This window comes from Pseudopodoces humilis, chromosome 1 (assembly GCF_049639895.1).
Source record: "Pseudopodoces humilis isolate 2021_Gansu_Grassland_sample_001 chromosome 1, ASM4963989v1, whole genome shotgun sequence".
Taxonomy (NCBI): domain Eukaryota; kingdom Metazoa; phylum Chordata; class Aves; order Passeriformes; family Paridae; genus Pseudopodoces; species Pseudopodoces humilis.
In genome coordinates, this window is record NC_142200.1 from 1083627 (window position 1) to 1098588 (window position 14962).

Consider the following 14962-nt stretch of genomic DNA (forward strand, 5'->3'; position numbering starts at 1 on the left):
CCTGTGGCAGCGGGGGTGGAACTGAATGATTTTTAGGTCCCTTCCAACCCAAACCATTCCATGAGTCCATGATTTCAGGTCAATCCCACCATCACTGTAGCTGGGATTTCACTGTGTGTTTGGTGTTGGTCCCTGCAGGGGTTGGCACCTCTGTCCTTTTGTTGTCCACATTTTCCTGTCCTGAATACAGCTCCCTGAAGGAAAAATCTCCCAAGTTTGGTACTTGGGAGCAATTTTAATTGTAATTAGAGCTTCAGCCTTGCAGAGGCTTTAAAAGCCCACACAGAGGTTTGGTCACTGCCCTGAAGAATTTGATCTGCTACAAAAAAAAAAAAATTAAAATCCTGGGATAGGGAAAGCAATGAAATCCTGCTTGCTTTCCACATTCTTTCCTCTCTCTTTTCTTGCTTCACCTCTAAAGTGACCTCTGAAGTGTCTCACCTCTAAAGTGGCTTCAATTCCTCCAGTCATTGAATCATCAAATGGTTTCTACTGGAAGAGAACTTGGAAGATCCTTTAATACCATGTTTTATCCCATGGGTTCAGATTGTGGAATGTTGCGAGCATCATCTTTATCACAAAAAATTTGTCATTTTCCTGTCATGGCAGAGCCTGTTTTTTGCCTTTTCCCATCATCAGGGGTTATAACTTTTATGCTGAATTTGGGAATGGAAATTTGTGTTGCCTGATCCCTCCCAAAGACAACACAAGTCATCAACTTGTTGGGAATGCTCAAGAAGGAAACTATTCCCTGTGTGGAACTGTAAAGTTGTGGATTGATGTTGCCACTGTTGAAGGGAAATGGGGGAGCTGTTCCCTTGTTTCTAGGGAATGGTGTCAGCTCTAAAATGTATTTCCCTATTTTTCCTGGTTTACCTGGGAATCCACCTTATTCTCCCTCTCACAGAGATGAACATGGGGGTGGGTTTAATGTTTTCAGTGGAAATAACAATTCCACTTTTCTCCTCCCGACCTCTCTGTAATTTTAATGAGAGGATCTCCAAGAAAAACAGCCGACCCTTTAAATCAGTTATAAAACCTGGAGACCGAGGCTCAGCATGGAGTGTCAGCTTTAATTATCTGGGTAGTTACAGCTGTATGTTATAAAAGTCGGGCAATTAGGTGCATTCCTGAAAGCCTGGGGAAAAAAACGGCTTGTGGAGGAAAACCACAGTCAAACATGTTAATTGCAGAAAACATTCCGCGGAATAACCCGGGATGTAGATCATCCTGCAACATAGAGATTCCGGGAATGGGTAGGGTTGGAAGGGAGCTTAAAGCTCATCCAGTTACCTGTCCATGGAAGGGACCTTCCATTATCCCATGTTGCTCCAAGCCCTGTCCGACCTGGATTTCCACACTTCTGGGGATGAAAAACACGATGAAATTGCCAAGGATTAAAGGCATACATTTATTTCCAGTGTGGATGTTAGGATCAAGGTGTTGGTGAATCCACGATTGCCATGGTAGAGTTTTTGGTTGGTAAAGCCAGTCCCAAGCCCATCAAGATCTTTCTGTTACCGTCAGCCATAGTGGTCCCATTCCCGAAACTTCACCCCTTTTTTCAGGTGCTACAAAGTTGGATGTAGGGCTCAAGTTGTATGTGGGACCAATGGCCATTGAACTTGATGATCTTAAAGGTCTTTTGTAACCTTAAAAATTCCATGATTCTGAGTATGTTGGTGAGATCCCTCCCATATCCATCCACATCTGAATTTTAGGCCTGTTTTTCCATGTTTTTTCTCCTAGGATCCAGCTTCCACTTTGTAAAGAACTCCCCAGCCAACAAGGTGATAAAGACGCGCTACAGGATCGTGAAGAAGAGCGTGGTGTCTCCAGCCTTATCATCCTTCACCAGCCCCATTCCCACCTGGAAGACCAGACGCCCCATGACATCCAGGTAATTCTTCCATCCCTGGAATGCAGCTGGTTGGGATGTGGGAGCCACAGGAATTCCCACGATGTCTCTGTGTTTTTCTGTTGCATCCTCGCTGTTTAATTTGTCTCTTTGTTTGGTCTACTCTGAGTTTATTGACTTAAAGTGTAAAATCATATTAGGAATTGTGTTATCCCGAGCTGGTGCCAGCAGCTTATGCCTTTGGCTTCCTATTTATTCCCTCTTGGAATTAATTGTTTCCATGGAGCAGTTAAATAAGCTGAAAAGAGGATGAATAAATATGCAGATGTTGGTGATGAAGGGGAGCGTGTTGGATGCTCCAGACTTACACCAGGATGTAGGTGCTGTCCCAAACTCGCTTATTCCCAATTATCTGGATGGGTGGAACATCAGGAAACATTTTGTCACTGCCTAAAGAAGGGAAGCACTGAAGGTATCATACCCTTGAGATGGAATATTCCTAAATCCATAGAGGTGGAAATGTTTCCAGGGAGCATCTCAGGGGCCAAGACAAGACCTGGAGCTTGCGTAGAAGCAGTTTGTTAAAACAATTGATCCTTTAATACAAGGTGCAATTCAAAGTGATGGGTTTGGTGAAAATACAGATTTTGGTTATTTTTAGGTCGGGAATAACTTGTTCTCCCACTGAAATGCCAGAAGGCACAGGCAGGATTTTGGGAAAAGAGAGCCTGCTCTGCTCTTCTCTGGCTTTCTTCTCCCTGCTCCAGGTGGTTTTCTCCAAAAGTCATTCCCCAGCAATGCCCTGAGGATTGGTGGCTTTTATGGTAGAGCTGTGGAGGGACAAAAATTGTGGTGATTGTTTTTAAAGCCTGACTTTGCCTGATATTTCCCTTTAAAAGTGAATTTTGAGAATCCCAAATCGGTATCTGAAGGGAGGGTTGGTTTTGGAAGAGTTCAGGGTGCTGAAGCAAAGTATGGGATAAACTGAGAGGTTGGAAAAAAAAGCTGGGTCAATTATTTGTTTTCCAAGCTCTTTGTTGAGAAATGCCTCATCTCCTGTACTCTACTGCTCTCAAAGTGCTTCTTCCAGTATGGAAACTGAGATCCTTTTGGGCTCAGGGTCAACCTTACCTACACCACCTCCTCCTTTATCTTCACGTTCTACTTTTGCCTGTGATATTTTCCCACCTGGACATTATCCCTGAGATCCACAGATCTCCTTTTGCTCTGGGTTTTCTCCACCAATTACTGCTCCACTTGGAGGTGCCACCTCCATTTGCACATCCTTGGGACCAAATTCCTGGATTTCCCTTTCCAGAAACAAACCTGGTCATTTTTTGCCTGCTCCATCCTCCTGCAATTTCATGGAATCTCACAAGATGTTTGGGTGGGAAGGAACCTTTAAGATGCTTGAGTTCCATCCCCCTACCATGGGCAGGGAATACCTTCCACTATCCCAGGTTGCTCCAACCTGGCCTTGATCACTTCCAGGGATGAGGCAGCTACAGCTTCTCTGGGAAACCTCTGCCAGGGCCTCACACCCTGAAAGTGTCCCAGGCCAGATTTGGTCTTGAAATCCAAATGATTCTGTGATTTTCAGCCTTACTTAATAGAGAACAGCTCATCCTCCAGCTGTTGGGCTCACCTTCTTCCCTCACACCTTGTTACTCCAGATCTGGATGGTTGATGGGTGGAGGATCCATGGTGAGAATCAAGGAGGGGAAAAGCTTCAGGCATGGAATTCAGAGCAGGGACATCCGGGATCTGTGTGGTGGCTCTTGCTGAACCCAGTGTTAATTTTCCAAGGAACAGCCTCATTCTGCCGTGATTGGCTGAGATCTCCCACTTGTAGGATCATTTTCTCGGTATTAATCTCCAACTTCATTAAATCGGTGTAGTTTAGATCTTACTGCTTCAGACAAATCTTGATAAAATGCCATCAGCAAATTAAAACAATTATGTTTTAAAGAAGCCATAAATTTCTGTCTCCCAATTACCTTCACTGGGGGTGATCAATCATCTGGCCTGTCTGGAGGAAGCACATGGCAAATGCTTCTCCTGGAGTTTTTACAGAGTTTTTGCTTTGTCGTTCCTATCATCATCTTGGATCTGTCACAAGCAACACGCCAGGATCTGCTTTTTTCCTGATTTTCTTTGCTCTTCCCAAAACAAGGAGAAACTCGGATGATGGTGGGATGCCCTTTAGTCACCTCAGTTTCATCTTTCATACTGAGTAGTCAATTATTTTTAATATTTATATTTTTCATATTAATAATCATAACGTTTTTATAATAATTTTATATTTTTAATATCCTCTTGCCCTTAAGCCAGCAGTGGGAGGTCAACTGGTGGTGCTGCCCTCCAGTGCCAAACTGTTTCCTAGCTGGCACTAAGGAGTGATTTCTTCATAGAAGTCCAGGTTTTTGGATATCTGGAGGTAATGTGCCAGGGTTTTACTTTGCTGGGACATCCAGGATGTCGCCCTTTTTGCCAATAAATCCCCAAATCATCAGACTAAGATGAAGAGGGATGTGGCTTTAGGAAATGAGTGACAGGGAGAGTTGCTGGAGGTACCTGACGTCAGTCCCTCAGGAATTAATTCCATCCTCCCCTTCTTGCTGGGTTGCATTAAACTCGGCCCTACTGCTGACTTTTCTTCGAGGCGATAGGTGGGAGTATATTTTAAATTAATTTTACTCCACTTTTTGTAATATTTTTGTTTTAAATAGATTTATAAGCAACTCGGGGCCTATTTCTCCAAATTTATGAAGATAATTTTCACTCTCTTGATAAGGTGAAATTTACACCTGCTATTTCCATATTAATTCACATTGCTAAGTGGATCTAATTTTCTTCCGTTCTTCTATCTGGTGAGTGTGGCCTTTCCTAATGCAATTTCCCCTTCACTAAATCACTGTGATCGGGAGTCATGATCGAGTTAAATTAACTTAAATTAATTTACTTAATAAGAGCTCCAGATCATTGTGAATGAGGTTAAGATTTATTGATTCTCCTTTTCACTCCTTCCCCTTATCTCCCGCAGCTTTGCTGGGAGCACAGCTCACAAGGGCTACGATTTGCTGGCCTTAAATTTTGGTTGCTCCTGGTGACATTGAGGTTGGCCGTCCCTTAAAAATCCTGGAGGGAGATGTTCTCTCTCCTCACAGCCTCCCTCTGCTAGGAAAGGGATGAGGGATTTGCCATGGAGGAGTTGGGATGGATGAAGCATCGTGCAGAGATTTGGCAGTGGTGCTTCTCCTTCTTCCAACCTCTTTCCATGGTCTGCGTGGATGTGGCCACCAAAAAAATGGGATGTCCACATGTCATAGACCTTGCACAGAGGCAGGAGAAGCCTTCTGGGATTGATGATCAGAGGGGTGGAGCATCTTTCCTACAAGGAAAGGCTGGGAGAATTGGGATTGTTCAGCCTGGAGAAGAGAAGCTTCAGGGTGACGTTATTGCAGCCTTCCTGTGCCTGAAGGGGGTGACAGGAAAGATGGAGAGGGAATTTTTGTAAGGAGTGACAGGACAAGGGGGAATGGCTTCCCACTGAAAATAAGCAGCATTAGATTGGATATCAGGAAGAAGTTCTTCCCTGTGAGGGTGGTGAGGCCCTTGCTCAGGTTTTCCAGAGAACCTGGATCCCCAGGGAAGTCATGGTCCCAAAGCTTCCAGAGTTCAAAGAGCATTTGGACAACGCTCCGAATTGGCACAGGGTGGGATTTTTGAGGTGTACTGTGCAGGAGCAGGAGTTGGACCAGATGATTCTTGCATGTCCCTTCCAACTCAGAGTATTCTAGGATTCTATTTCTATTTCCTTCAGAAGACTCCAGTTCTCCCTATGGAGAGCCAGAACCACTTTTAAGACACTTTTTTGGGAGCAGAGAGCCCTTTGAGTTGAGCTTATAGACCCCCAGTGGGGGAATGAAACACTGACCCACTTTGAAGAGTTTTCTTCTCAAATCCTGCTGCAAGTGTGGAAAACAAAAGTCACCTGTCTGCAAATAATGAGTTGTGTCTGGCACTGCTGGGGAAACTGTGATATTTCTTCCTGAAAACTTTGCGGCACCTCTTGAGGGACAGTCCTACCCCTCTAGCACTATAAATAAGTAAAGAACAAGATAATCCAACATTTGTCAGAGAAATGCCAGCTCAGGAGAAAGGAACTCGTCAGTGGAGGATTCGCTTGTGTGGTTTAGTTTTGTTTTCTTTTTTCCTTTTATTTTCTTCTCTTTTGTTCTGTTCTGTGGCCTGGAGCGTGTTGAACAGATGAAAGATGGAAACAGTTGTCACCATCCTTGGAGGTGTTCAAGAAATGACTGAATGTGGCACTCAGTGCTCTGGTCTGGTTGACAAAGGGGTGATTGGTCCAAGTTTGGACTTGATGGTCTTTTCCAGCCTAAATGATTCTGTGATATTGTGATTACAAGGATTTTCTCCCCGTGTTTCAAAGATCTGAAGCCTTTAGTGATTCAAGCTGAAAGATAAAGTGGGTGGTGCAGGTTTTAAAACGGGGCTCAGTCACAGTGCTGGGTGCAAGGGTCACTTCCCTGGGAAAGGGGAGATGCAGCTGACCACCCAAGAGGAGGAGGAGGAGGAACCACCACCATCCCTTCTGGTCATCTGCAGGAGGTTGGGATATTGTGTTCCAGGTCACTTGGACACAGACACACCTCCTTGTCCCATCCCTTCCTTTCCTACACAGTGGGTGGTTTTGGGTTTCAAATTTCCTTTTACACCCTTAACAACATCTTTTAGACACCACTTGCCAACTGTGATCCAGTTCAGAGAATCATGGAATGGTTTGGCTTAGAAGGGACCTTGGAAGAACATCTGGTCCAACTCCCCTGCCATGAGTAGGGATGCCTTCTACTAGACCAGGTTTTTCCAATCCCTATCCAGCCTGGCCATGAACACTTCCATGGGATGGGACCATCCATTTCATGCAGCCCTTGTCATCCGTTCCCAGGAAGCCTTCCTGATTTTCCTTTCCCTTTTCCTGACATCCCTTGAGTGCCATTACAAGTTTCCCTGTGGAAGTAATTTCACTGCCTTGAGACAATGGGATCATGTGGTGGTGAAGGTTACTTGGCTTCCCCTCTGTGGTAGATTATTTTCCGTGTTAATCTGGAGTGGGTGGAGCTGCAGGTGCCAGTTCTGGTGTGCTGTTAGTGTGTAATTAACCCCTTTTCCCCAAATCCGTGGGAATCTGGTGGAATGGGAATCTTGGGTTATGGAATAGAGTCCTGTGTTGCCCACTGGATGCATTCCAGTTCCTGTGCCTCGTTCCCACAGAGCAGTGTGGCTGACTTGCCATGGATGAAATGAATGTGAAAACTCAATATATCCCTTCTCTTTTGGGGAGGAGAACATATCCTTGGGAATTCTGGGGAAGCTTTCTCACCCTTTCTGTCTTCCTCTTGTGTTGGAGATTGGGGCAATCAGAGTGTGCACTGTGTCATCCATCATAATCCCACTGATGGAGAGTAATGGGTTAAACCACACTAATTCCATCATTTCTGAGCTTTTTGGTTGCACTCTGAGGGTCCCTAAGAAGTCTATCCATTCAGGAAATGGGATGGGGTCACCACTTGTGGCACCTCTGGGAACTGTTGGGAAGTGCTTGGGATACGTTGGTTGCTTGTTGTACCACCCAATGTTGGATTCAGGTGGTGGTGAGACCCTGGCACAGGTTGCCCAGGAAAGTTGTAACTACCCCATCCCTGGAAGTATTCCAAGCCAGGCTAGGCAGGATTTGGAGCAATTTGGGACAGTGGAAGGTGTCCCTGTCCATGGTTGGAACTTGATGGTTTTTAATGCCTCTTCCAACCCAAACCGTTCTGGGATTCTTTGTTCATGATCCTGGAAGGTCAGTGGTTGGAGCTCAGAACAGAGAGCAGAATTTGGGGCTATAATTCACAGTGGATGGAGCAAATCCATATTTCTCTGGTTCTGGGGCGTCATCTCAAAAGTTGCAGAGAAAACAGGGAAAACTATTAATGTCAACTTCCACGGCAGAAAATTGCCGAGCGCTCCGACGGGAGAGGCTTTAATCGACGTTCCCATATATTGTGAGCAGACAGGGATGGGCATTTTAAAGATCTCAGCAAACGCTGTCTTCTCTCCTTCATACATTTATTTTTTCCATCACTCTGTACCTTCTAGGATCCAAGAGGTGGGGTCCCAACCACCAGTTTGGAGCACAAACTTGGACACATGTTGTGAGCCAGATCTGCTTTAAGTAGTACAAGTGGCTCAATCTCCCAGTTTTGCAGGGTTTCAAGCACAGCTTTTTATGTTGTTCATTTAATCGGGATGATGCTCCAGTGGGATTTTACCTCCTGGTGCCGATTGCTCCGGGATCTTCCCGCACAGAGGCAAGGGAATCGTGAGCAGAGGGCAGAGGTTGGGACACCGGGAGTTAATTTCCTTTTATCAAGATGATAAAATCCCCCCTCCGCCTTCCCGGCTTTTGCTGCGTTAATCTGCGAACAGAGTCGGAATGTGACGAATGGCCTTACAGTTCCTGTCAATTTTTTTCTTCCCAAATTCATTTGACATGAAAGTGAGAAGTAAACAGAAAGCCTGTGGTTAAGCAGATAACTTGGAAAGCCTTTTCCATCACATTTAAAAACGGCCGTGTCATGGATTCTGCGAATTGGTGGCTCCTATTTTGTTTGATTTTATTTTGTCTGTGTGGTAAATTTTCTTTTAATAATCCCGACGTGGTTTGACGAGGTTTTAGGCCTCGGATTTTTTTTGAAGGGATGTTAAACCATTCTCCAAAATGACATCTCATTAAAGTGAAATTCATCTGCTGGGATTGGAGCCTTTACAGGCAGGAGGGAACAGTAACTCCCATTTGGAAATCCATATTTTTTGTTTCTATAGGAAGTATTTTTAATCCCTTTAATGAGGCTGAGATGAGATGCACAACCCGGATTGTTTCAGAGCAGCCCTGACATCTGGCTCAGCATAATCCAGTTTCTGTTCCAGACTGGTTTAGAGGCTTTAAAAAACAATGGCACCTCTTTGGGGCAAAGCTGGGGATTAATACTCCCTGTTCCTGGTGCTCCCCTCCTTCCTGAGAGATGGTCATGAGGGAAAAGTCACTCCTCTCTTCTGTCTTCCTTTGCTTTTTATTTCTTAGTTCTTACTTAATATTTTGTATTTTGTATTTATTAATTCTGTTTCTTCTCCCCGATTTTTCTTTTCTATTTTTCCTCTTTCCCTTTTTCTTATTATTTTCTTTTTCTTCTTCCTTTTCCCCTTTTCCTTTCCTTGTTTTTCTCCTTTTAATTTGCTTTGCGTTTGCTATATTTTTCCTTTTCTCTTTTATAGATTTTCCCCCTTTTACTTTTCATCAGTCTTCCTTTTTTTCCTTCTTCCTTTTTCACCTTCTTGCCTTTTTTCTCTTTTCCTTCCCCTCTTCCTCTTCTCCTTTTTCCTTTTTCCCTTTTCCCTTTTTTCTTTACTCCTTTTATCTCCTGCCCTTCTTTCCCTTTTTCCCCTTTTCCTTTGTTTTTTTCTCTTTTGCTTTATTTCTTTTTTTTTCCTATTTTCTTTCCTTTTTACTTTTTCCATTCCATCCTTTTCCCCCTTTTTCCCTTTTTCCTCTTTTTTCTTTTTTCCCCCCTTTTTTCTTTTTCATTATTCTTTTGCCTTCTCCCTTTTTTTTAATTTCCTTTTTTCCTTTATTTAACTTTTCCTTTTCCTTTTTTTATATTTGCCCATTTTATCTCCTTCCCTCCATTTCTTTTTTCAGTTTCCTCCTTTTTTATCTTCCTTTTTCTCCTTTTCCCATTTTCCCCTTTTTTCATTTTTCCCTTTTATGTTTTTCCTTTTTTCTCTATTTTCCTTCCTCCCCTTTTTTTCATATTTTCCTTTATTTCTCTTTTTTTCCTCCTTTTCTTCTTTTCCTTCTTCCTCCACTTTTCCTTCCTTTTCCCTTTTTTTTGCCCTTGTCCTTCTCCCAAACATCTCTCCCAGCTGGTTGCTTTCTCACCTGGCAAACTCAGATCCAAGTTGTGCAGCTTCCAGTGGGATTCAGGGACTCCATCACTCCTACTCCCTGCCACTCCCTGCCTACTCCCTCCCACTCCACCCTCCCAGTCTCCCCAGTCCTGTCCAGTTCCCGGACAACCTTGTGCCAGGAGGTTGGATTTTTCCTTCTTTTCCATGAATTCCAGGCTGCTGGCGCTGGGGGGAAGCATTCCTGTTCCCTCCTCCTGGGTCGGCCGCAGTAATCGAGCTCCACTTTGGAGGAAGTAATGAAACCAAAATAAAAGCAGGACTCAGGGGTTAATGACCAGCTCTAAATGCACATGAACATCCTTAGGAATAATGGGATTTTCCTTTTTTAATTTTGGTTAATGGAGTTGTCGCGTTTCGAATGGATTCCATTAAAAAGAAAACTGCCACATCTGATCCTGGGGACAGTGAGGGGTTATTTACTCGGCAGGGTGTTGTGTGGATCTTGGATCAGCTCTTCCCTGGAGCATCCTTGTTGGGGAGCCCAGTGTTCCATGATCTTCCCGATCTTTTCTTCCTGGGAAATCTTGAAGCTTCGTCCCATGCTGGAGCTGTGTTGGATTGGATGATCTGAAAAGGCTTTTCCAACTAAATCCATTGAGAGCCCCCAACATGGCACCGGCTTCCTGCTGTGTGAGATGTTGGATTTGCTGCACCCTTTGGTATGAGATCACAAAATCCCAGGATCATTTAGGTTGGAAAACACCTCCAAGATCATCGAGTTCATCCTGCCCAGATCAGAGCACTGAGTGCCACGTCCAGCTGTTCCTTGGACACCTCGAGGGATGGTGATTCCGTGAACTCCCTGGCAGCCCGTTCCAATTTTACACTTTTTTTTTTTGTGAAAAAATTCCTCCTAAGATGCCCAAGCTGGAAATCATCTGGAAGTCATCCAGTCAATAGCTTGGATAACATAATAGGAGTGTCTTCCTTCTGTCTCTTTTTCCCCCATCCCAAATCAAATCTGATGGTGAAAAACCACTGTTGGAGAGTGTGGTGCCACCATTCCCGACTGGAATTGGCACCGTCCTCTCTGGGATTTTCACCTTGGTTGGGGCAGAGTTTCAAAATTGGTCTCCCAAGTGAGACATCTTCAGTTGCTTGGTTTCACAGACCAGTCTTGGAGGTTCAAACTGGACCTCTGGTAGATAAAACCATTCTGGAGGATGTTCAGCAGCTCCTGCTGGACTTTGGATTATCAAGGGCAGGTGGGAGCAAAGCAAGCGATGTGTTTGATTTGTTAGAATGTGTTTGATTTACAGTGTGGATTTCAGATCCTCAGCACCAGTTTGGCTCTCTAGATCTACTCTGAAGGGTCCCCACTACTTTTGGAATGCTTTGGGTCAGGGACAAGGAGATTCTGAAACCCTGATGGAGTTTGCAACCAAAGGATCCTATGGGAGAAGATGAACCGGGATGATAATTGAGATAAAAAAAAGGAGACTGTGCATTCCAGGAAATGTGTTTTTGGAGAGGTGCAGGGGACTTGTGATTGGTTTGGGATGAGAAACTATCTCCCAGTTCTGTCGGGGTGCTCCACAAGCATTCCCAGCCTCCAGGACTGGACAAACCAAGTGGAAGGATCCCATAGGAACTAAAACCAGCCTGGAGGGCATAACTTCTGTTGTGTCACAGAGCAGAGGTGCTCATGGTGGTACCACATCTCGACAAGCTCCTGGGCAGCATCTTCCTGCCTGGCTGCTCCCACCAATCCATTCCCATGGAATTTTGGGCTATATATGTTTTCTTTAGTGTTTCTAGTAGGCTGAGAGACATGCACGGGCAGCTCGAGGAGGATTTGCTCAGGAGCCGTTTTCATTAGCCAGGATTTCTTTTCCTTCTCTTGTGAGGCCTTTCCATGCTTTCAAAGTCCAGCAGCTGTCAGACAGAAGCGGAACATCCTTAGCGAGGAGCTTTAGAGGGATTAAAAGTTGGGAGTTTGCAGCTGTGGATCAGCGGTTTTGGGTCGGGGATGGATCATCTAGTGCAGGAATTCAGGTGGGAGAGGCGAAAATGAAGGCTTAAGTAACCCAAGATGTCTTCTCCAATGCTGGGTGCCATCTCCAGGTGCTGGGACACCAGATTGGAGATGGTCCTTCCCGTGCCATGGTGGAAAAAGTAAAAAAATTCTCTGAGTGCTCTGGAGCAAGGCGGGGAGAGCTGGGGATGTCCAACCTGGAGAAGACTCCAGGGAGACTTTAGAACCCCCTCAGTGGCTAAAGGGACTCCCAAAGGGCTGGAGAGGGACTTTGGATAAGGGATGGAGGGACAAGACACAGGGAATGGCTTCCCATTGCCAGAGGGCAGGGATAGATGGGATATTGTTAAGGAATTCTTCCCTGTGATGTTGGTGAGGGACTGTGGTGGAATTCCTTGAGAAGCTGTGGCTGCCCCTGGATCCCTGGAAGTGTCCAAGGCCAGGTTGGATGGGGTTTGGAGCAACCTGAGTTGGAAGGTCTCTCTGACCATGGCAGGAGTTGGAACTGGATGGTCTTTAAGGTCCCTTCGACCCAAACCATTCCACAATTCCATAAAAAATGTTAATTATGGCTGTAATGCTGTTTTGTATAGATTAGTGCATGGGGTCCCGGATGGGTTCCGGGCAACCAGGGCAGATGCCATGGGAAGGAAGCAGAGGATTGATCCTTCCTCATCCAGGCTGGGGATATATCTTGTTCAAAGTCCCCCAGAGCGTGAGTGTGGTTCTGTTGGGATTCGGAGCTGGCCTCTAAAACCCTTCAACACTCTTGGTGCTGCTCCCTCTGTCCCAGGGCATCCATTTATTCCTGCCCAGGTGCTCCAGGATTAAATCTCTCATGGGACCATGAAGTTCTAAGTTTAACTCTTCCTTTTCGCCATCCAAATTCCCCAAACACCAGCTGTAATTAGATAAATAAGATGTATTAAGATGTAATAAGATAAATTTTATGGGATATTATTCACCTTTTCTAACCCTGGCTTCAATAGCAATGGAGTAGCTTGGCCAGATGAAATCTCCCTGTGGATAAAGTTTTCCAAATTGGCCACATGCTGTATTTAAAACTCATTTTGAAGTGGTTTGGACCCTCTTTGGAAGTGGTTTTTCTAAGGCTAATTATGCCTCCTAACAGCATCCCATTTGGAATATATTTTCCAGTGCTGGATATTTACACACTCCCTGTTTTTTCACCTGACGGTGACAGCTGTGGGAGTTTTTTTAATTCCTAAATATCTACTCTAATAAGAGATTAGTAATGGCAGAGCTGCTTTTTTTCCACCCTTTTCCCAGATGGTTTTCTATACAAAGGGTCAAAACTTCTCCAAGCTTTTATCAGATTGAACCTCGACGTTTTCCTGTGCCAGTTCCAGTGTGAAAGTTGGGATTTAAAAGAAAAGGCACCCAAAAAAGGAGGAAGGGGGAAGCAGGGCATGGCTGAATGGCAGCTCCACAAGGCACAAATTCCCTGAATTATTTCTTATCCTGATAAAATTGGGATAAATTCCTTTAAACTTTTCCGTGAGTTGCTGCACTGAGCTGAGTCCAACTGGTGCCAGCATCTGGGCTGAGCTCCGGGCTGTGCCCGGGCAGGTCTCAGAGCTCAGGAATGAGCAATCCAGTTTTTGGGGGCAAAAAAGGTCACTTGGCAAGTGCTGGAGCAACGTTTTCCACTGATTAATTCTGTCCAGGCTAAGTAAACATTTAGGCTTCTTTCAGGCCGAAGGATGGATCCATCTGTTTCATCCTGGTGGGATAAATCAGGGAGTATCCTGAGCTGGAAGGATCATCAAATCCAACTCTTGGCCTTGCACAGGAACATCCCAAAAAAAAAGATATAAAATACTCTAAAAAAGGCTGGAGAAAACTCCTAGATTGGCAAATGCAGAGGGATCCTAAATAAGATCTCCAGGAGTTTCACTGGGCAACAGGATCTGTTTTCTAGGAGCTGGAAAGGGCTTCATGCAATGGAAGGAAGGAAAGGAAGGAAGGCATTTGTACATCTCTCCCATAGGTCAAGTTTTGCCCTTGGACTGAGTCAATGAAATTTCCAGTTGAGTTTAAGTGTCTGTTATACTCAACATGGAGAAAAAATTCTAAATAATTATATATTCATATCCAAAACCTACATAATGTTTGGAAGATGTACTGGAAGGTTCCCTGCCCGTGGCAGGGGGTTGGAATGACATGATCTTTAAGGTCCGTTCCAACTGAAATTATTCTGGGATTATGTAATCAGCTTTCTCAGTCCCTGGGTGTTTATTTCCTTCTGCTACCTTGGAAATAATTGGAATTAGCTCCTTAATACCGACTAATATCCCTCCTACCAGGTCTGGTCTCTCCCCAGCAGAGCACTGAGATTTCCACTTTCTACACCCAAATTCTCTGTCTGAAGGAGCTTCCTTTGGGATGAAGCTGTTGTGTTCCCTTCCAAACCTTGGTTTCATTCCATTAGGGAATGTGTGGATGATGCAGGACCATCCAGTCTCTGCTTGGCTCTTCCCAGGTTGGATCCTGGCACCTCTGTGTGGATTTCAGCATGAGGCCGGATTCGCCACCGCCCTTGGCACCGGCAACGCCGACCATCTGCATCTGGCAGCTTCCCTGTTCCCAGTCCATCCATCCATCCATCCCCAGGTGCCAGTTGGGCTCTGCAGCATCTGCAGCTCCTGCTGCCCTCCGGGCTTGCCTGGAAGGAGGATTTGCAGGAGGATACGGGGAGGTCTGAGAGGTCACAGCTGTTAAAGCTGGGAAAGTGGGAAAAAAAGAGCAGAGGGATTCCTGAAGTTGGCACGGATCCCACGGCCACCTGTCCATGAGCAGGAATGGTTTTCCAAGCTGAAATAACCTTTTGATTGCAAATAATTTCCTTTAATCCCCCCCCCCCCCAATTTGGGAGATTTAATAATTGCTTCTGTGTTCCCACCATCCTCTGGTGTGGAAAGGAGGATGTCACATAGGCAATGAGGGGTGAAACTCCAGAGAAACCCCAAAGCTATTCCAGTTCAGGATATTTTATATGGGAAAAGGTTTTATGGCTCAATAAGGAGGAGCAGGGAGTGTTGAAGGCAGTGTCTCTGCTGCTTTAAATTAATTTT

At 45.0% G+C, this 14962-nt stretch overlaps 1 protein-coding gene across 1 annotated transcript in view; it reads left to right on the forward strand.

Moving 5' to 3' along the window:
* Window positions 1-14962, forward strand: part of ZC3H3 (zinc finger CCCH-type containing 3) — a 126998-nt gene that overhangs the window by 48669 nt on the left and 63367 nt on the right. The window contains exon 4 of the mRNA XM_005516862.3: window positions 1750-1900. Coding sequence (XP_005516919.2) covers window positions 1750-1900 — 151 coding nt within the window. The remainder of the gene's footprint in view (window positions 1-1749; window positions 1901-14962) is intronic.